Source organism: Pelecanus crispus, chromosome 3 (assembly GCF_030463565.1).
Source record: "Pelecanus crispus isolate bPelCri1 chromosome 3, bPelCri1.pri, whole genome shotgun sequence".
In the NCBI taxonomy this organism is placed as follows: Eukaryota; Metazoa; Chordata; class Aves; order Pelecaniformes; family Pelecanidae; genus Pelecanus; species Pelecanus crispus.
Genome location: NC_134645.1, coordinates 55555405 through 55579097, shown reverse-complemented (window position 1 = coordinate 55579097; position 23693 = coordinate 55555405). Strand labels below are relative to the sequence as shown.

At 42.6% G+C, this 23693-nt stretch overlaps 1 protein-coding gene across 1 annotated transcript in view; it reads right to left on the bottom strand.

Moving 5' to 3' along the window:
* PRKN (parkin RBR E3 ubiquitin protein ligase) overlaps positions 1–23693 on the bottom strand; it is a 699368-nt gene that overhangs the window by 9810 nt on the left and 665865 nt on the right. The window contains exon 10 of the mRNA XM_075707694.1: positions 11912–11998. Within this exon, the coding sequence (XP_075563809.1) occupies positions 11912–11998 (87 nt within the window). The remainder of the gene's footprint in view (positions 1–11911; positions 11999–23693) is intronic.

Here is a 23693-nt window from a genome sequence, read left to right as displayed (position 1 = left end):
TACTATTTAGCATTTTGATTAATTTCCCCACCTCTTTCAAGTGGAGAAAGAAGTTTACATAGAAATGCTGCATGTTTCTCATTTTAACTCTTCCCTGTAGCACATCATTTCAAATACCTCACCTTCTGTTTTCCACTGTTCTAAAAGTAGTAAGGACATTTTGCTGAAATAGTGAAGGAACAATACTGAAAGTTATATTTGCAATATTTAGAGCATAAATACAAAATGCTGATAACCAAGGACTGATTCAGAAGGTCACATAGCTATAGAGTCCAATATAATATATACATTTTCCCTAACAACTCACCCTTCACTGAAGGTTCAAACGAAAAAGGAACTTGGTACTTCCTTCATACAGTAAGACAGGAGACATATGCAATTCCATAATTTTGTCAGCATTATGCCCTTCTATTACAATTTAATACGCACATTGCATAGTTTTTCAATTCCATGGCAATACTGTAAGAAATACATTACACCAAGCCTGATTTTCATGAAGTGTTAGCTAAATATTTCCTGTCTTAGCATCACAATAATTCAGCTAAGGATATTTTGAAAGCGTTTTTATTTGCTTGTGCTCACAGTGGGCCGATATGTTCTGCTGCATAATTACAGCAAACTGCCACCTACATAGAGACCAGGCTTCACAACCCTACATGCTTGCTGGGAATCCACAGGCAAAATAGCATAAGAGATTAGACAGATGTTGTTCAGTGGATGGGAAGGGAGGCCTGGCAAGCAATATCTGTATATTTTATACCACCTACTGGCAACTTCGAGATCTGCATACATGAGGCAATGGGAGGAAAAGATGGGCTGGAGGCTCACCTGCAGCCCAAGTGAGCTGGGAGCCTTTCCAGGCACTACATGACAAAAGACTCCAGCAGGGTGCCGGCTGATGTGACGGGCTTTCCTGGATGCGTGTGCACATGCATGCGTGTTTTTATGCCACACCTGTGCAGCAAAACCCATTTCTGCGAAGTGATCAAAAGGGTCTGCTTCAGAGCCGATCGCTTGCCTGGGAGCTCACGACTGAGCTAGGTCTGAGCCCTGAAGCTCTGGTTAGGGTTGCAGTCGGCGCAGGTGGCACGTACTGGTGAATAGGACCAGGTCTGGAAACAGTGATACCGCTGAGGTTCGCGCTGATTCAGCTGAGGCCCTGGACTACTTTTGGTTTGGTCTGATGGGTTCCTGGGCTGACAGGACTTCTGGATAAGTTTTGTACTGCCAGTGGCAGAAAAGCAAAGTTAATATCTGGATCCTGCATCAGCTACCTGAGTACTGCAAGGACTGGGACTCAAATAACAAATAAGGGAGGTTTGATTTCAAGATGGTCAGTTTGGGGATAGGCTTTGAGATTTCGGTGAGCAAGGCTTCCAGCTTAGGGCTACAGCCGGGACAGGCAGCATCCCAGAGGTTTGGAGTGGAGTTGAAGTTAAGTTTTACAGTGCTAGCTATAAATTTACACCTAAACAGATTACAGATGAAGTTTTAGAACAGGTAGCTTTGTGGCTCAGTAAAAATGCTGTTGCTGTTTCTTGTAGGAGGCCACAGCCTTTGTGCCAAGCCAGCACCACAGGCCTCAGCACCCATCAGGCTTTCTCTGGACTTGTCTTGGCCTGCCTAGAGATTTGCTTTAGCAAGTCACAGCAATTATCTAGTGACCCGGTGACTATGCCCTATTTTGCTTTTGCATGATTTTGTGTAATTGTGTGGTTTAACAATGTTACATCTATTTTTGTAACTAATAGACAGCAATGACAAGTATAGGTATTATGGGCAGAACCAACTGTCTCTCAACCGTAAAATGCTACGCAGAGGAGTAAAGGCATGGGATGAGAGCAGAAGCCTTGAAAGCACAGGCACAGGATGATATGGGAGGCCCTGGTGCTATAAACAACTCTCCAGTGGTCAGTTACCAAAATGCAGCCTTGAGAGCTGGGTAAAAACAGCCTTAGGGATAACAAAGAGAACAAAGACATAACTGTCGTGGTTTAGCCCCAGCCAGCAACCAAGCACCATGCAGCCGCTCACTCACTCCCCCTGCCCTGGAATGGGGGAGGGAATCGGAGGAGTAAGAGTGAGAAACACTCCTGGGTTGAGATAAGAGCCGTTTAATAATTGAAATAAAGTAAAATAGTAATGATAATAATAACAATATAGTAATGATAATAATAGTAATAGCACTAATAATATACAAAGCAAGTGATGCACAATGCAATTGCTCACCACCCGCCAACTGATACCCAGACAGTTCCCGAGCAGCGATCGCTACTCCCCAGCCAACCCCCCCCAGTTTATATACTGAGCATGACGTCATATGGTATGGAATAGCCCTTTGGTCAGTTTGGATCAACTATTCTGGCTGTGCCCCCTCCCAGTTTCTTGTGCCCCTGGCAGAGCATGGGAAGCTGAAAAGTCCTTGACTAGCATAAGCAGTACTTAGCAACAACTAAAACATCAGTGTGTTATCAACATTCTTCTCCTACTAAATCCAAAACACAGCACTATGCCTGCTGTTAGGAAGAAAATTAACTCTATCCCAGCCGAAACCAGGACAATAACCAACTTAGGTAAAACACACCATAGGTAGTAAATTTGGATCCAACATCGACTTGCAGAGCAGTGAAGGAGTGTGTTAGCAAAGATATAAAAGTGACCCCAAGCAGATCATACAGTGAGAAGGAAAAAACACCACCAATATCGACATCATGCTCCTCCTGGTAAAGGACTCACTATGCCAGCCCCTGTCCCGGACTGAAGTCATTGAGCCTAGGACCCAGAGAGGCAGTGGAAGGTTCAGCATAACACCAGAGAAATGGGTGTTACCAGAAGGTTTGCATATGCATTATTTTAACTATATATAATATGAACTATAAGTCCTAGTGTTATTGTAAATGGACTAAAAATAGTTCTTTGATTAGCTTTCTAAGGCTTTGATAAGACTAACAATAATCATTTTACTTTGCGTATACAATGAACCTGGTCTGAAATGAATACCTTTAACAGGTAATGAAATGTTCAATGTAATAAAATGGCGGAAATTCATACAACCTATTCTGTAACCTGTGCGCAAGAAATTGGTAACGATTTTTACCTGCACCAGCCATGTGATGGATTTTGCTGGATTGCATGGTTTGCAGGGCCACGGTTGCTAGAACTATCTGGAATTAAGGCTTGGTCTAAGACTAGATACAGCCTGACAGGATTTTTAAGGAGCTTGGGTTGGAGCATGGAGCAGATGAGACCACTGGGCAAGCTTTAAGACTTCAGTCACTGTGGATGTTTTATCTAGGCTTGGGTTTACAGCTGTTGCTGGCCTAGGGTTAATAGTGGAGTTTGTTCAAATGAGATTAACTAGATTTACGCCTGCGTCCTACAAAGACTGCCAGACTGGGTTTGTGGGATGACGAATTAGATGTCAGATGTTCTTTTAGGTTCAAGCCTTTGAATGCAGGTTATTGGAGGGATTTGTGTGCAGCTGTACTATAGAAATCTATCATGTTTAATTTATTCTCTTTGCTTTTTCAGAGGTTGCTGTGAATTTAGTAAACTTGCTAAAAAGCTGTTTGCTTTTTATGATCACACACTCATTGGCTTGGCAAGACAAGATAATCAGCAGCTAAAACCATCTTGGGGAAAGTTTGTCCACAGAACCCTCTCTGAAACATACCTTTTTATAACCAATTTCATCCATTTTTTTCAACATTTATGTCTTTGTGCCCCACATTCTATTCACTTATTTACATATGCACCACTTTTACATCAGTGTCATTGCTATTGCTATTACAGTTTACCTCGCAGGTGTCTTATCAACATACCCAACACCAAAACAGTCCTGGGAGCTACTCTGTACATGTTCAAATCTAATATGTGGTCACATTTTATTGTCCAGTTGCTAGTGAGCAAGAAGGTGCATTACTTATCCCGGTAAAAAGCAAACTGTCTAGAAAGGTTTTGTGCTAGGAAAACGAGGCTAATTTTAACCTGGGGACTTAGAGAGGAAGCTGGTTTATGGCTAGATTCCTCATCAACATAGACTGTCTATGGGCAAGGTTAAAAAGTGCCAGGAAGCTTGGTTTTTGTGGTGTACATAGCAGGGACTATGCGGTTTTTTCTAAACCTAAATCTGGCTGGAGTCACCTTTACTGTGTCATTGATTCCATCATGTACACTGTGCCTTTTAATCCATCAAATATGATTACTTCTCTCATCCCAAACTTCAAACAGCTCCAAGAGGCTGCAATGGTTTTAAAAGAAAGCTTGTCAACTGAAGTTGCCACTGATACATTTTATTTTCCCTGAAATTATATAATTTACACACTAAGATAAGAAATAATCAGCCCAGCACCAGTAAATGCTTAAGATGAGCTTTCAGTGGCCTACTGGGGCTAAAAATGGACATTTCAGTAGAAAGAGGGCATTTTATCCATTCCAATGGAGCACGCAATATAGAATCATAGAATCATAGAATCATAGAATCATCTAGGTTGGAAAAGACCTTTAAGATCATCCTGTCCAACCATTAACCTACACTACCAAGCCCACTCTAGACTAATCAAGGGTAGACCAGACTAAACCATATCCCGAAGTGCCACATCTACCCGTTTTTTAAACGCCTCCAGGGATGGTGACTCCACCACCTCTCTGGGCAGCCTGTTCCAATGCCTGACCACCCTTTCCGTAAAGAAATTTTTCCTAATTTCCAGTCTAAACCTCCCCTGGCGCAGCTTAAGCCCATTTCCTCTTGTCCTATCGCTAGCTACTTGGGAGAAGAGACCAACACCCACCTCACTACAACCTCCTTTCAGGTAGTTGTAGAGAGCGATAAGGTCTCCCCTCAGCCTCCTCTTTTCCAGGCTAAACAACCCCAGTTCCCTCAGCCGCTCCTCATAAGACTTGTTCTCCAGACCCTTCACCAGCTTCGTTGCCCGCCTCTGAACACGCTCCAGCACCTCAATGTCTTTCTTGTATTGAGGGGCCCAAAACTGGACACAGTATTCCAGGTGCGGCCTCACCAGCGCCGAGTACAGGGGGACAATCACCTCCCTGCTCCTGCTGGCCACAGCATTCCTGATACAAGCCAGGATGCTGTTGGCCTTCTTGGCCACCTGGGCACACTGCTGGCTCATGTTCAGCCGGCTATCTACTAACACCCCCAGGTCCTTTTCGGCCAGGCAGCTTTCCAGCCACTCCTCCCCAGGCCTGTAGCGTTGCATGGGGTTGTTGTGACCGAAGTGCAGGACCCGGCACTTGGCCTTGTTGAACCTCATACAGTTGGCCACGGCCCATCGATCCAGCCTGTCCAGGTCCCTCTGCAGGGCCATCCTACCCTCGAGCAGATCGACACTCCCACCCAATTTGGTGTCGTCTGCAAACTTACTGAGGGCACACTCGATCCCCTCATCCAGATCATTGATAAAGATATTGAACAAGACTGGCCCTAAAACAGAGCCCTGGGGAACACCGCTCGTGACCGGCCGCCAACTGGACTTAACACCATTTATCACTACTCTCTGGGCTCGGCCACCCAACCAGTTCTTTACCCAGCGAAGAGTATGCCTGTCTAAGCCGTGAGCTGCCAGCTTCCCGAGGAGGATATTATGCGAGACGGTGTCAAAAGCTTTGCTAAAGTCGAGGTAGATGACATCCACAGCCTTTCCATCATCTACCAGGCGGGTCACCAGGTCATAGAAGGAGATCAGGTTGGTCAAGCAGGACCTGCCTTTTGTGAACCCATGCTGGCTGGGCCTGATCCCCTGGTTGACCTGTACTTGCCTGTGGAGTTCGCTCAAGATGAACCTCTCCATAATCTTCCCCGGCACCGAGGTCAGGCTGACAGGCCTGTAGTTCCCCGGGTCCTCCTTCCGGCCCTTCTTGTAGATGGGCGTCACATTGGCAAGCCTCCAGTCATCAGGGACCTCCCCTGTTAACCAGGACTGCTGATAGATGATGGAAAGTGGCTTGGCAAGCTCCTCTGCCAGCTCCCTCAGTACTCTTGGGTGGATCCCATCCGGCCCCATAGACTTGTGAGCGTCCAGGTGGCATAGCAGGTCATTAACTGCTTCCTCCTGGACTATGAGGGCTCCATTCTGGTCCCTGTCCCTATCCCTATCCTCTTGCTCAAGGGCCTGAGTACCCTGGGGATGACCGGTCTGGCTGTTAAACACAGAGGCAAAGAAGGCGTTAAGTACTTCAGCCTTTTCCTTGTCCTCAGTGACAATGTTCCCCCCCACATCCAGCAAAGAATGGAGATCCTCCTTGGCTCTCCTTTTATTGCTGATGTACTTATAAAAGCATTTTTTATTGTCTTTTACAGCACTGGCCAGATTGAGTTCTAGCTGGGCTTTTGCCTTTCTAATTTCCTCCCTGCAGGACCTAACAAGATCCCTGTACTCCTCCTGAGCTGCCCGCCCCTTCTGCCAAAGGCGGTAGACTCTCCTTTTTTCCCTGAGTCCCCGCAAAAGCTCCCTATTCAGCCAGGCCGGTCGATTTCCCCTCCGGTTGGTCTTACGACACACGGGGACAGCCCGCTCCTGCGCCCTTAAGACTTCCTTCTTGAAGAGGGCCCAGCCTTCCTGGACCCCTTTGCCCTTCAGGACCGCCTCCCAAGGGACTTTCCCAACCAGGGTCCTGAAGAGGGCAAAGTCTGCCCTCCGGAAGTCCATGGTAATAGTTTTGGTGCCCCTCCGCTTAGCATCACCCAAAATTGAGAACTTTATCATGTCGTGGTCGCTAAGCCCGAGACGGCCTCCGACCTCGACATTTCCCACAAGCCCTTCTCTGTTGGTAAACAGCAGGTCAAGCGGGGCACCTCCCCTGGTAGGCTCGCTTACCAGCTGCATTAGAAAGTTATCCCCCACATGCTCCAGGAACTTCCAAGACTGCTGCCTCTCTGCTGTGTGGTATTTCCAGCAGATGTCTGGCAAGTTGAAGTCCCCCATGAGAACAAGGGCTAGCGATTGCGACACTTCTGCCAGCCGCTTATAGAATGCCTCATCTACCTCTACCTCCTGGTTGGGTGGTCTATAGCAGACTCCCAACAGGACATCCGCCTTTCCGGCCTTCCCCCTCATCCTTACCCATAAGCATTCCACCTTGTCATCACCACTGTCAAGCTCTATGCAATCGAAACACTCCCTAACATACAGAGCCACCCCACCGCCTTTCCTACCCTGCCTATCCCTCCTGAAGAGCTTATAGCCCTCCAGTGCAGCACTCCAGTCATGAGAGTCGTCCCACCACGTTTCCGTGATGGCGACTATGTCATAGCCATCCTGCTGCACAAGGGCCTCCAGCTCCTCCTGTTTGTTGCCCATGCTACGTGCATTGCTGTACATGCACTTAAGCTGGGCTGTCGATTTTGCCCCCAATGTTGCCATGCCGCCCCTGGGCTCCTTACTAGCGGGCCTGTTTATATCCCCTTCCCCCTTCAAACCTAGTTTAAAGCCCTCTCAATGAGTCCCGCCAACTCTTGGGCGAGAATCCTTTTCCCCCTTGGAGACAGCCGATCTCCATCAGCCGCCAGCAGGCCCGGTGCCGTGTAGACCTCCCTGTGATCGAAGAACCCAAAATTCCAGCGATGGCACCAGCCTCTGAGCCACCTGTTAATCAGGTGAGTTTTCCCATTCCTTTCAGTGTTCCTTGCTGCCACTGACGGGATAGAGGAAAACACAACCTGTGCTCCCGATCCTGCGAGCAATCGCCCCAGTGCCCTGAAGTCCCTCTTCATTGGCCTAGGACTTCTCTCTGCAATCTCGTCACTGCCCACCTGTATAACCAGCAGTGGGTAATAATTGGAGGGCCTCACGAGGTCAGGCAGTTTCCTCGTAATGTCCCTAACCCGGGCCCCAGGGAGGCAGCAGACTTCCCTGTCGGATGGGTCCGGGCGGCAGATCGGGCCCTCAGTTCCCCGCAGGAGGGAATCCCCCACCACAATCACCCTCCTTTTTTTCTTAACAGGGGCAGTCGTAATCCGTGGGGGTGACTGACTTGCCCTCGGCAACCCCCTGGCTGGACCTTCCCCTTCACCTCCCTCCCCGCTTGCCTGGCCCTCAACTTCCAGAGCCCCTTCCAGAGCATATCTGTGCATACATCTGAAAGATCGTGATATACCAGTATTTAAAGCTAGGCTACCCTCTGTATGCCTACTGCTGAGTTTGCCTTTTCTACCCCAAACAGCAAGCAATGCCCTCTAGCTTCCCTCCATTATAAGCTTCAAACCCCTTTATTTCAAACATCCTTGAGCACTACACGTGGCACCTGCTTTGTCCCTCTTGTGCTCCGTGGCCGCAGTTGCCCTCTTCCTTCCTCCTGCCCACTGACTTCCTTCCCCCTTCCCTGCTGCCGTCCCTCCCTTCACAGTCCCAGCAGCTCCGCTCCCCGCTCTTGACCTCAGGCATCCTCCTTACTCCTTCTGACATCTGGCCCAGCCCAGGCCCCTTTCACCACTATTGTTTCGGCTTCCTGGACCCTCCTTGTTGTCCCATGTCATCTCACAGGCTTATTCACTTTCTTCTCTCTTCCTTCTTTCTGGAGCTTCCACTATATCGCTGAAAGCTCTTGGCTTCCGTGAACACTTGAGTGCCTTTGTATCAGTTTCTACCTCTCTTTCAGAGGGATCTCCTTCTCCAAGGCTTCCCAAATTGGTGTCAGGCTCTGAGGGTACCACCAGATCTTGCTGTCCCAGCCCAGTCCCCTGGGGATCCCCCCACCCCACCCACGGCCCAGGACCCCATGTCAGCCCTTGGGGCTGTCAGCCCCTGCCCCAGCAACACAGCAGCAGGGCCGGTCTCCAGTGCCCCACAGGCCTGCCGGGCCACGAGCCCCACCAAGCCAGGCCCACACGCAGGCCCACGACCCGTCCTGGCCTCAGCCCAGCCTGTCCTTAGGCCGTGGGGAGCCCCAGGGAGCAGATGGCCCTTGCGGCACCCTGGCACGCAGGCCATTAGAGGGCTGCTTTGAGCAGCACCGCAGCTCTTCCTGCTCTCTATGTTGCCACCAACTTCTGGCTACCCAATTTCTCCACAACAAGACTCCTTTTTGGCTCTTCGTCCAGCTCTTTCACTCTCCTCATGCTCCACCATCTTCATCTCCATCATGCTGACTTAGGCCTAAACCTGCCTGCAGTGTGTTCTCTCACACTGGGTGAGAGGTTTGCAGAAAAGTGAAGACCAGGGAAGGTCCTTTCACTACCGTAGCCACTAGAGGCTAAAACAAAACCTGCATTTTTCTTACAGAAAATATTTTCCTAAGACCACATATCCTGCACAAGTTCCAGAGAGTAACAGTTTGGTGGCAGTGTGTCTGGTTGACCCTGAAATCCAAGCAGCGGGAGTTGTGACAATAAGATCCATTTCTAAAACAAATTATATGGAAAGGATCCAGACAGGAGTCAAACTGCAACAACCCTGGAAGTGTATTATTCCTAGCTTGAAACAGATGGTGGTCAAAGATAAAACAATCCTCACTGCCTGAACAAGCAGTACAATACCAGCAAGTTAACTCTGACACACAGGGTTGTGCACCTAGCAGGGCAGAGCCAAACAGAACAAAAAAGCTGAAAGCACAGGTGGATAAATGTTTAAATTAATCTCAGTGGGAGATGAAAACAGTCCCACCCATCCTTCTTTCCATATATGCCCCACGAATGTTTTGTGTGGGTTTTGTATGTATTGTACGGGAGTGTTGTACGCAGGATAGCTGTGTAGTGATGCTATTTGGGTGAAACCAACAACTCACCAGCACCTGGGCTTGCCTTGTCTTAGCTACTCAGTTTGCTCGCCTGGTTACAGAAAGTGAGGGGAAACATTTCTTCAGTGGCACATCACCACCTTGTGGAGAAGTTTCATTAGTGCAGCTCTCTCAGTTTCTTGGAGGACAAGGCGGCTGACCTAAGTCAATTAACTTCAGCTTAAGTTGGAGCCTAAATGAATTTTGGGTAGTCTATGGTCTTGTCTGTACTGGGGAACTGATTGGCATAGCTGCAAGAGTTATTCAGGTACTATCATTTAGCTATTCTGGAGCAGCTCTTTGAGAGTACAGGAAATTTTTCAGGAACAGCAAAAATGTTCACATTACACTGGAACAGCAAAAGTAGTCAACTTCCCTAAGTTAACAGGTCTCACTGGGTGCAATTCATGTGCTGAGATACTGAACCAGATGGATGAAGTGCTCCCCTTGTCATCAGGAGAAGCTAAGGCAATATGCAAATAGTTAAAATAAAGCTCTTCTTCCTATGGCACTCTGATTTTCCTGGCACACTTTTATCTCTGCCCTAGAGCATGGAAATTATACACAAACTCTAACTTCCACAGAGCCAACATTGTTGAACTCATTTGTAAGGTGCCATGATGACTTTCAGTACTCTAGGCATAAAGAGCTTAATGGATATAGGGCTCACTGTTCATGTTGAGATGTATTCAAATTCTAGCTCTATTTAATTCAGGTAAGACATTGAGCCTTGGTCTCTTACTTTACTAGGCTATTGGACACTTTATCTCTCAGTGTCTCTGTCTAAGTTTTGGGGTTTTTTTACATACATGTGAATGGGAGCTGGAAGACTGTTCTAAGGCTACTGCAAACAAAAGGAGATTGTTCTTCATAGAGGGTAGTTCAGCTGCAAATCTCCTTGTATATATATATGGCTTCAAAAAAGGGGGCTACACAAATTCATGGAATAAAAATTTGCTGATAGCTGCTAAACACAAAACACCACATCTGAATCACAAACCACTAGAGGCTGGGAAAGTTGATGGATTTTGGGTGTCATACAGTACACATGTTCCAGGGCACCAGAGATAGCTACTTTGACTGACTACTAGGATACAGGCTGTTTAATTTTGTCTCAACAAGTGCTAATTCTTTTTAGAAATTAGAAGACCTTCACTAAGAAAGGTTAAAGTATGGCAAATGAACTGTCTCATGGTAGTACATGGCAAAGGTTCCCAGTAGGCCTCCAGCTCCCTCCCAGTTTCTACGTTCAAAGAGTGAGAGGCTCCAAAACCCAATCTCAGACAGAGCCTGCCTGCAGGCACTGACAGGAGCATTGGCATGCCTCGCTGAGAGCTGGCCGGACACTAGTCCCCATCAGCACCTGCCTGCAATCCTGCATCTGCCATGTTGGACTGTGTGGGGGCTCAGGGGTCAAGTTTCCTCTTAGCATCAAACATGCCAGACATCTGAATATCAGTTTTCTGCTTCCTAGGAACGCATCCTGGCCATCAAGCTGTGAGATATTTAGGGGTTATCTCTCCTGTTCTTTTTGCTCTTTCTCTCTCTCTCTTTTTAAAAAAAAATTGAAAAGACTCTAATTTATTTGCCATGGAGAGCAGGGAAACTTGAATCTCAAACCAAGAGAAATGCCAGGAGAGAAAAACTATTTCCTGTCCAGGTCTATAGCTACAATAGCTACAAAATTATAGAGCAGCCTAGAATAATTAATCATCTAACAGCTTCCAGCCTCATCAATCTATTTTTTATTTCTCTAAGCTAAAACATAAATTATCGACAGCATTTTCTGCATAGGCTGTATAAAAACCCTGTTGTTCAGTCCAAACCCACATGATTTCCTGACTGGTGCACTGAAAATAAGCTCAAAGGCAGCAAGACTACAGAAGGTCTTTCAAAAGTGTTCACACTGAATAGGCACAACCCCAAAAGCCCTTGGGAAGGCCTTTTCTTTATCAACTGATGGCAGAGCCCTGTGTGTTCCTGACAGAACTCAGCTACCCTATCAATCAGAGCGACTGAAATCCACTGCAAAGCCAATTCTGCAACTCCGATGGCTGGAGTAATTCAGCATGAACATAATTGCTTTTACTTAGGATTATAATTAGGATCCATTTGACAAATGTCTCTCTAGCTGGGCCAGGGATCATGATCAGGATGTAATGAGTTGTGAGATCCCTACCTTCTGGGCCATGGCTCCCTGTGTGCTGAGGAGAGAGCTGCATTCCCCTTCATGGTATTCTTCTTTACATTCACGGCAGAACACAAACTGGAAAACAAACCAAAGCACACAAGTCATAAAAACACATTAGGGACATAGACAGCAGGTTACAATCATGAAGAGTCATACAGTAGATGATCTCTTGCCCTTCTCGTCCCATTAAATTCCCATAATCCTCCTAATTGTGCATCTTATTATACACTCTGATCATTAACGCAACAATTTTGTTGTTATTATTATACATTTCATCGGTGAAGTAACATAAATGCCATTACTAAAAATGAGATTTTGCTACATGGTCCATTTAGGGACATGAAGTCATAGATACTTCTGGGTGTGCTTCTTCTACAGTGAAATCTGTTTATACAAGAAGGGTGCAGGATGAAACGAACAGTTCTGCTTTATAGTGTTTACTAATGGAAATAGTCTATTCATAGTTCTGAATCAAATGCATTCCCTATGGAAAACTATTGCTGACTTTACTAGGGGATGATCACTTTTTGTAGGTCATATGAAATACCATTTTCTGGAAAATTATATCCTTGCCATGAACTTTTATAGAATGGTTTAAAAAAATCCATAGAAAGGATACAATGATAGGTTAGTTAACATGGGTTTTAAGGGACTACCTCTAGACCCTTATTGCATTTCTAGTAATTGTTCTGGTTTCATCTTCCTAAAATTACATTGTTCTTTACATAAGGCTTCATTCAAAAGCAATGTCTTTTGCAGATCAGTAAAACAATTGTCCCTACCTCAGTCTGAGCTGCCTCTGCCACCTAAATGGGTTCATATGTATAAAGTTTGATGCCTTTTTTTTTTAAACTCTAAAATGAAGGTATCTGTTTTGACATGTGTCAAAATCTTTGATCCATCAATGCTGCATGAAATTCTGTGTCCTTGCAGGTAAGGGGGAAAGTCAGTAATGTGAAATGGGTCTCTCTCATGCTGTTTTAAAGTTATGCTGTCTTGATGCAACTCCAGACTCTGAAAGATCTCTCAGCAGTAAGCCATTCTGACTGGCATTATAAGCAAGACCGATAAAACAGCCTTGATTTTTAGATACAGAGCTGCATTCACATGTAATGAATAAAGGATATCAGGAGGACATGACACTAGAACATTTGTCTGCCACAAATTCCAGGTTTTGCAATTTCATTTTGAACTCTTTCAAGCTTTATTGTCACTTTTCTAAGAAGCACTGAAAATCATATTTCATTGTCATGCTAAAGAAACTGCACTTCTATCAAAAGAAGCATTGTGCAAGTCCAAAAGGGTTGATCCTCTTATTCAGAGAGTCAGGGAAATTTGGAGTGGAGGAATGGAGCGAGTGTTCTAACTTTCAGAGGTATCAAACCTAATCACTTGTTTGCTTTCTTGTCACTTCTTTCCACTATTGTGTCAGTGATTTAAAATGTTTTATTTCACTTCAACTAACACAGATTTGTTTAATTCACTTGCACTTGTTACCAAACAGCTTAACAATGGAGGCACTTTTGCAAGGTATGTTGTATGAGAGGCTGCATTATTGTAGTAGAGCATCATTTAAATACAACAACAATTTGCACTGCATCAGTGGTCAAAAGTTTCAGCTATGTGGAACACTACTCAAACACATAGAGAGAGGTACTCTCTGTCTGGATACCTAATATCTCAAAGACTTGTTATCCCTTAACAGTTAAGGTTATGGCCAGGTTTAACTGTATTTCCTACTGTGTCCCCTATTCACTTTTTCCTCTGTGACTTTATTTTCTTCTGATCGCATCTGGCTGAAAACATTAACCTGAAAGGGTTTTGTATACACTTGCTTTATCACTGCCTTATCACAGAACGCCTCAGCTTGCTTTCCTCACTCCAGTCTCTCTCTCTTTTCCCATGCAAGTGCAATTTTAAACCTTTCATTAACATTGAAAAGGGGGAAATACTGAAGAAAGAAAAAAACCCCCAGGACGTATATTTTGCAAAGAGATTCTGGCTGCCTTACAATGTGGTTTATGTGTCGTTGCTATTTATTGTAATAATAAAATTCATAAACTCATGCCATGTTATTTAAAGATGTGAAATGTATTTTCTCATTATAGAGGCCACTTTTTATACTTACCTTTAAAATAAAAAATCCTCAGGACCAACGTTACCAATGTTTTCCCCATAGGCTTGCTGTACTGGAAACGTGCACGAGTGTGTAACTGGGCCTTTCACTAACCATTGTAAATCCTGCAAGTAAGTCCATGAGTGAGCCTGTCGCATCCTTGTAATGAAACAAAGCCTGGTTTTTTTTGGTGAGACAGGTTACTCTTTTCACATCTTATTAGATAATGGATGAGATGTAAAATCAGTTCTGTGGCAAAAGAACAGCCTAGAGGCTGATCGGTTTGTCAGAATAAATAGGCATCTCCCAGCAGAAATGTATTAAGCACTCCCTTTTTATGGCAAAGCATGCATCATAAAGAAAAGGCATGTCACTTACAACAAAGAGAAGTTTGTGGTAGTTTTATTCAGTTTTTACATTCAGACATGAAAAATATAATAAAGTTTCAATAATAAAATACAGCAACTGCAGAAATGTTGTCAGTTAACTTGTATTTTGTGGCTTCATTAATATTAATACAGTTATTTTGCCCTTGGAAAGAAAAGGATTTAAGTTGTTCAGTCAGGATTTAACACTTTGCATAAATTTAATACTAGTAAGTATTTAAAATTACTGTAAGTAGTATAATTACTAACAATAGTCACACTTTCTTTCCCTTCATTTGCCAAAAAAAGACTGGCAGATTACTGTGGTAATATAAACAGCATATAACCTTCCCGTGTCTTTGTGTATTTAGCACTTACTGTTGTTACCTTTAAAAGACTCTTTGGTTGGAAAACAACCAACACAAAGATTAAATACCAAAGGTACCAAACCTACCCTCTAGGTTTATGCATTAAAAAGAGGATTAGCATGGAAATCCCCAAAGCACTTAAGGGATTTAGGCACTGGAAGTTAATATAACCTGTGTGTGTGTGCTATTACAGGCTTTTGAATATCTGTAAAAATGTATGAGACAGGCCTAAGCAGAAATCCTGAATCCAAGTGACCTCAGAATGGGAGGTATTAAAAACCTCAACAGGGATTCAGATCCTGTTTTTAAAATCCTGCTATCTTTACGACCATTCAAACAAAAGGTTAAATCAGACCAAACTCGGGTCAGGTCTATGGAATTCAAAGCCCACAGATGACATCTGCAATGCCAAGAGTGATGCTGAATAAAAAACTAGGATGGTGAAACCAAGCTGTAGTCTCAGTCACTTCTGACTGACCCATTTAGAGTGTTTTAAGTGTTTTAAGTTTGGAAGTGGGAGCAGAATGTAGCTGGTTTTTTGGATGAAAGGAAAATGAGTTTGTCATTTACATGCTATGCTGGTTGGCTTGTTGGAAACAACGTTTTGCCATTTCCTTTTTCACAACATTTCAAAGGTCTGCTTTCCCTTGGATTAAGCATCACAGCTCTCATTCTCTCTCTTGCCTACTGCAAATGCTTTTCCTCTGGTCTCTGATAATATCTCCCTATAGTGCTTATAAAATATTACTGTTCAAATTATCTTTCTTCCAACTTCAATACGATATTCCCATTCTTGAATCCCTACACAAAGCTTCAAGTTTCAGCTCTCTACTGTTATTTTAAAGTTACTCCTCAACTCAGACATTCTTTTTCTTTTTCACCCTTACCCTTTCCTCCCATGTGTCTACGCAGAAGAATAAAGGCAAGGTTGCAGTGAGGTGGTCATAGCCAAAGTTTAATTTGCAGCACCGTAGGTGCGCTGCTAGGGACTTATGTGTGAGCTAGCAACTCAATCACATACCCAGATTTCTTCCCAGGCTTCTGCAATCCATGTTGAAATCTGGACTGCCAAGTCTGCACTCCTATAGTTAGCACTATTAGCTAGACTGAGGACAGATTATGTATGATACATGGTTCAGCCAAACTGTATCTTCCAAAACAGACACACACATCCAGATTAAAGACATCAGGTGAGGAAAGATGCACTTATACCTCTGGTACAGTGTTTTAATGGCCCTTCAAAATCAATGTTAAAAAGTGTATCGAACATCTACTTTGACCCTTTCTGGTTTCAGCTTCAGCCACTGCTTTCTGCTTTGCATTTCTCTGCTAAAATAAAGAGTCTTTCAGTTTCCTATATTTTCTTCCTGTGAAGGTACTTATATACTGTAATCAAGATACCTCTGAATCTTCTTTAACCTAAACAGAGAAACTCTTAAGTTTCTCCCTGGTTAAGCCGTTCCTCCCCACTCTCCCCCAGCCCCAAATCATATTCATGGCATTTTTCTGGGGACTGTCTTGGTTTTGTCATTAATTATATTTGACTGATCTTTGTACCATTGCTGTGTTGTATCAGCAGAGTCTTTATATTTACTTCTGGATCACTGTTGAGTATTGAATCATGACAGGTTTGCTGTCAGTCCCTGTTGAATGCTGCTAGCAATACCCTGCTACACACAGCTTCTTCACAGAAAACACTACTTTCTGTGATCTGCCAGTTCTTAATCCACATGACCACCACCCAGCGATGAGACAATGCTGCTGCACACACCCTAACTATGTCAGTTGGAACCAAGCCCCCTAAAGCCTTTTATTGACATATTATGGTGATGATTAATGGTTGGACTGGATGATCTTAAAGGTCTTTTCCAACCTAAATGATTCTATGATTCTATGATTTCCTTATTAGAATATTCCGTAGTTTGAAGTCTCACAAAAAAATGAAATTGGTTTCATGTAACTACTTTTTCTTATCAAACCTGTAATCTCATCATAGAATGAAATCTGATATGATAAAATTCTTCTGATAGGACCTGTTGCCATTGAGAATATATTGACTAGCAATTTTATCAAAATTATTTTGTCTTCTCTGTTCTTCTACTGTTTTTTCTTTGACCTTCCCTCATTCAGTGCTGGCTGTCTGGACCCATCACTACAGATGGGAATCATGAAAACTAAAGCTACTGAATGAAGGCAGGATCAACATCTCCATCAGTACTAGATCAACATCTCCAACAGTACTGGAGCTTTCTGCCAGTAGTGCAAAACTAGTATGCAAGACATGCAAAGGTTCCTCAAAACCATGACTATATGAACAAAGAAAAATCACAGATCTTCTCACCTTTCAGTTAAAATGCAGGTCTTACGAGCTTTATCTTGCCTTCTTGGGCAAACAAGTACTTCAAGAAGTCAACCTTCAATGCCTCTACTCACTCTTTCCTCTAAAATCAAGTCCAAAACCAAACCGAGAGTACTACATTATAATCATAATTCATGCTAAGGGTGAAATAAACCACAGTTGACAGATGTTAATTTTATTATTTAATGAGCTGCCAGAAAATGCACATTAAATGCTATTGTAATGTGAGAAGGCTATAGTATATTCTAAAGAGAAAGAAGGGAAACCAAGTATAATCTAAGATACATATGGAACTAGGTAGACTTATTTTTAGGTCTTCAAAACCAGTTTAGTTATATATTACACATCAAAGTAAAATAATGTAACATTCTAAGATACTTGCACAGCTTTGGTCATCAGAGCATCTTGGAATTGGCAGTGAACCTCTCTTACCATACTCCTGTGAAGCAGCAAAGTACTACTATTTCTGTTTTAGTGACTGGAGCCTAATTCATAGAAATCCCTGGCCACAGATCCTTAAAATTTGAGGATCTTAATTAAGGTGATGTGGAAACCCAAATGTCATTAAGGATCCACACCAAAGACACTTGTCCAAGATCACATAGCAGCACTGTAAGGGAGTTAAAGGTTGGACTCCCTGCTAATCATCTCTGATCATTCCTCAAAAGAACCACACCCTGGTTTCATAAGGTCAAAACTCAGCCTAAAAAAGGTAATCAATAAAGTATTTCCATGCCTTTTTTTTTTTTTTTTTTTGTAAATGAAAATACGATGGGGGAGTGCAAATAAGTAGTCACCAATCACACAGACGCTCCTACAAGTTCCAACCAGCAAAGGTTTATATTGTATACAGCGAATATGTAGTTGTTTGGGTTTTTTATCAGACTAGCAGGATTTTTCAACTAGATTTTTTTTTACCTGTAGATTGTTTTATTAAACACTGTATTATAAAACACTGGAAAGGCAAAGAATTCCTTCTCTTCACCTGACAATATGATCACCTGGTCAAAAAACCCCCTTGAAAATGTAAAATATTATAAGGCACCAAGTTTCAATCTAAATGAGCATTTGTAGTCAAACTGTAGGCTGCTGATTGGAGCAAGGATTTATAGTGAAAATATGAGCATGCTTTAAGGGAAATCAAAGCTATCAGAGAGTGACATATAGAATGGCACTGCCCATAATACCCAAAGTCATCTCTCCATATTGTTTCTGTTTAAAAAAATGTAGCTTGCAATTGAATTTTCCAAAGTGGAAATTATAATGTTATAGTGGATGACACATACCTACAGATTTTTTTTAAGAAAAGCCCCCAGACCCCAAATTTCACTGGAAAAGGTTTTACCATATAGTCTATCTTTTGAGTAAGAGAGCAGTCTGATTCTTGGCTAGAGTTCAAACCTCCATAAACACAGACTAAGCATTTTTTACTTTGAAACTATGTACTTTGTTACTTATTTCCATCCAAAGTCGATTAAACACAACCCTCCCCATCCTCCCAAATGTCACAGTCTTTGTCATGCTACTGCTGTGAACAACACATCTTGGGTACTGGACTGACTTTGCCTCTGGCACTTTGTTATAGCTAGCACTAAGTGTGAGACCATCAGCTACATGCCCTGTCTTTTGGTATTTCTTGTGCTTACAGCAATAACCTTTAAAAGCAGAATATTTACCATCTGCGGTAGCTATGTTTACTTAGGATTTGTGGCTTTGCCAATTGACAGTTATAGAAAAACCTGCAAATACTACAATGAAGATAAATGCCACAGTAGAAAAAAGTATCCATTTTTAATGACACCGGTTTTATCAGATATAATGCAATTGCAACGCATGGTAGTACTTGCAGAGCAATTTTGGTCTTTTTCCTTATAATAAAGTACACACATTTACTATGCATATTGCATCTAAAATCAAACTTTTGTGAGGAACATGACAATCTGTCAAAACATGGTGTCAAAAATATAGCTGCAGTCTCTGTGCAGCTTTCGCAACCTAAGGGCAATTTGCCATCAATACTATAAAAGGCAATTTTCTATAAACATTAAAAGCTTTAAGTGTAGGACTGCATCAAAATGTCTTAGAGATTTCAATGTTTTTCTTTTGAATCTGAAAGTGAAAGTCTCCGTCCTGACTTCTACAAAACAACCCATGGGCTCATTCCCCAAGACCTAGATGACGGCATGTACATCCTGAGGCTCTTCAATGAGTGCTGATGAATTTGTGTTTGCTGACAGACTGTCCTGGAGCTTGCCTTGCATCAGGCAGCATTAAACTAAAAGATGGATTGGTAAAATGGAAAGCAGAAGCTCAGAGAACCTGTCCTGGACCTCCCCAAATCTCCTGTCTGCTGCTTTATGTGGATGGGCACTCTTACTTCTTCTTTCCACCCCCTTCTGAACTGCCTTGTGGTTCAAGTGCTGCAAGGGATAGAACAGAAGAAAGAAGCTGAGAGGAACCCAGGGGCTTCTCTCAGATGAAACGACTTCAGGCCCCTGTGGGAGAAGGGACAATGCTCTTCCCAGATTCCTCTACCCCATACCTACACAATAAGGGTATTGCACAATCTTGTTCTTAGCATGTTGGCTGGGAGGTGAGACTTACTAGCCCACTCCAGAAAATAAGAATGAAAAGTCTATAAAGCAGAGTTAGTAACAAGTTTATGTGGTATACTGAAAGTATAAAAACCCGATATTTGTTGTGCTATTACGTGTGCATAATAGAGTCAGCTCTTGTTATCACTGGTGAATCCCATCTGATAGCTGACTACCCATGCAAACATGAGTTCAGCACTGCAAAATTTTCAAAGTGGACCATGGTCTTGGTTGTCTGAACAGGCATATCTGGCCCTGGCTGAGTTGCACATCCTTTACTGGCAGCAGAACAATCCTGTGCCCTGGAGCACTGGGATGAGATGCCCAGATTGATGCCAACCAAGCTACCTCTGGAAAAGGAAGCCAAGCAAACTTAAACGAAGTAGGCAGCTGCCTACAGCAGCAGGCTGATAAACACAGCAAGGCATTCATGTCCCTGTGACTTATCTCACCTGTGCCAGAGCTGTGGACAGCAAGCAGAGAGGAAGGCTTCTAGCTTGTCATGCTACAGGGACTATGGCAAGTCCTCAGATGTTAAACATCGCTACTTGGAGGAGCTCTTCCTAATCCCAGAAACAGCTGCTGCCACGGACTCTGAGTCCTCCTTCAGGACCAGCTGTCACAGCATCTTCCTCCACTCTTAATTCCTGCGTACCTGCTCCTCCTCTCTGCCTTCTCATTTCTATGCAGCAGTAGTCCAGCTCCTTTCCTGCTTCTTCAGGTGGGAAACCTGAATTTTACTTGCAGCTTACACTGCTGAGAAGCTTTAAGGTAGCCCTGCTGGAAGTCTTACAGCCATGTCAGTAATCTATAGCTAATGCAGCTATAGCACATTTGGGACCTGGACTACTGTCTCTGCATGGTGCTGTGTTATGCTGGGTAGACATTTCAGCTCTGCTTGGAGCTAGCTTGGGGATGCAGAACTACAGTGGTGCCTTACTTCGCTGTGTAGTACAGACATGACCAAGAAATTTAATTCAGAATTAGGTTCTTGCTGCCACCACCACTGGAGAGGAAAAACAATTGTGTATTGGCTGAATTCTGTTCCCATTTAAATAAATTTAGTAAGTGGTACAGTGAACCACATCTATCTAGTGTATAATTTTGAGCAATTTTATGCCTAGATGACTAACAAAATGCAAAATGGATGCAGGCAAACTTAAAATTTCTACAAATGATTTCCATAATAAATTACATGGTATTTATATGAGGAAACATTGGAAAAAAATATCAATATTATTGCCACTTTATCATTTAATGGCATATATGAGAAAGTAAATGCAAGGGATTAGGGGATTAGTAATTTATGAATATAAGCTACATGTTTAAAGCAGCCAAAGATGTAAAATATATCTAAACTGTGATTTTTTAAAAAAAGGTTTTATAATTTAGTGGATATTATTCTCTATATTTTGAATATCTCACAAAAGAATGTAGCATTCCACTTACTACTGATAAAAAGAAAAAGAAAAAGAGAACTAAGCCTCTAAATACATAATATATATAGGCATATATTAAAACATACACTGTGTATCTCTCCCACTTACAGTGGTAGAAATCCACTGTAACTCCAGTGGAACAATACAGTATTTACCCTAGAGCAGATAAAGTCAGAGCATGACTTATGATCTAAAGAAAAAAAGCTAGCATGTATGTTGTCAACACTAAAATGGATGCAAAGAAGAATAAGAAGTAAAATTTTATACCGAAGGAACCATTATTTTTAAGGAACTAGGATGCAAAGAGGGAAAATGACCATTATCTTGAGATGCCTTTAGAAAATGTGAGACAAAGCATTTTATAACAACTGTAATAGTGTATCTTTTGAAAATACCCTTCTTGCAGAAGATGCATCACTTTGCATGGGTGATGTCAAAAGCTGATTTTTTGCAACAAAGTGGTTGGAAGCTACACTAAAATACCACTTCTCACAAGTTTGAAAAAGATGTTTTGTTGCTGAATGCATATATCAGTTCACAAGGAATGTCACGAGGAATGAATTTTACTGCCTGTGGCTTTAGCTCCTGCTCTAGCAGCTTTTGAGTTCAATTAATATGCCCTTAAACAGTATGACAAACCTATTTCCATATGATAATACTGCTGCTATGCATGCATGCCCTGGGCATTTGAGCATCTAGCTGCACATTTATATGTGCAAACAGACCTGGAAATGTGATGGATTCATTAACGTGGTTCTTGAAATGAGCTACTGAACACTCAGGCTGGGAAGCTGATGAGAGCTAAGCAATTACCCAGTGCCTAATTCACAGTGAATTGCAATAGAAATCACGCCACTCACTTCCCTGAATGTTTTTTTAAATATCCCTAATATAACCAAGGCACCCCACATACAAACTTTTGTTCCGTGCCATTCGGACTGTATTCTGTAACCATGTGCAAGAAGCACATATTTTGTTCATCTCCTGGTTGCTGGAATTCATCTACTTTAAAAAATGCCCACCCAGCAATATTAAAAACTTTCCAGAAGATGGCAGCAGTGACACAGGAATCAACACAGGCAGCCTTTGCTAAGCTTTTGCAATTTAAAAAGATTCTAAAAAAATCGTAGTCAACAGCTAAGATCCAGTCCAGGGTTACTAACAGCTGATACATGCAAAACCAGTCCTGACAAGACAGTCTCATAAAGAAGAAACAGTATTCAGATGCACTGAAACCCATAAAAAGGAGCGAGGGGTGCTCCTTGTTTCAAGGGCATAGCATCTTTCTTCTCTTGAATCTGGTAACAGCTGAAGCCATGTAAAAAGAACATCCTTCTAAATATGACCATCTAGCAAATAAAATAGCATAAACAATGTATCTCGGATAACTATGGTGCTGGTTTAAGTGTTTTATTGTGTTCATCCTATCTCCTACGTGTAGCACTTGCTTTTTTATAAACACACATTTAGTCTATGCGCTAGGGAGAGCACAAAGTAATGAACAGATTTCTGTAAGTCAGTCTCTTCTAAGGAAATGCCTAGCTTCTGCACAAGGGTCCAGTGAATGTGCCTTTCCTCTTAGTGGCCAGGTTATGCAAGGCATTAGGATATTTCTCTGAGATAAATTCTTTTTTTTGGGGGGTGGGGAGGAGAGGAAGGAATGATCTTAAGGCTCTATTCTGCTTCTAGTTTCTCTTATGAAGAAGCAAACCCTTTAAAATTAGGGAATAATAAATCTACAATCATCAAATCCAATCCATGTTCTCTTCAAACACCAACACCATTCAGTTCAACAACTCCTTGGTTAAAATTCTGAGTGTGAATAGTTCTTTACTGAAAAAAAAAAAATGCTGCATTAGATGATTCTAATTAGAGGTGTTTCTAAGCCTGAATATTGACACTGAACAACACTGAGAAACTTTGGGCAAATTTCAAAAACAGATGAAAACTTGGTGTTAAGTCTCAGTCCAAAATTAGATGTAGCCAGACCTCGGAACTCCATCAACTCCAAGCTCTGAAGGATCCATTTAGACTCAGGACCTGCAATTCCAAGTCATCTGAAAGGGGAATAAACTAAAATATAAATTGTTTAGAAGACAGGTGAGAAAGTAATTGCAAGAATTTTTGAAAACCTTCATATCTGGTTCTGAATGGGGCATCATCTTTGCAAAATGTTCTATAAACACTGCTGGAGAACACACTGGAATAATAATGAAAATATCACGCTTCATCTTTCAAGGAAGAAAAGCAGGTGCTTCCTGAGAAACACAGGTCTGATAAAAAATCAGTGACAGCTGGGCTGGTTCACGCCAGGAGTACCCTGTCACAACCCAGAGCTCCCATTAAGGATCCCTCAATTTCTATGCCTTCTTTTCAGTGCAAAGACTAGTTGTGTGGTTTCAAGTAATTTTCTTCTGAAAGAAGAATGTGTTTTAAAACTTACACAATTTGTGCTAATTGTGTTCACAGAGTATATACATAGTCAATAAAGTGACTTCTTGTCTGACCTTTCAAACTGATCCTTTTCTG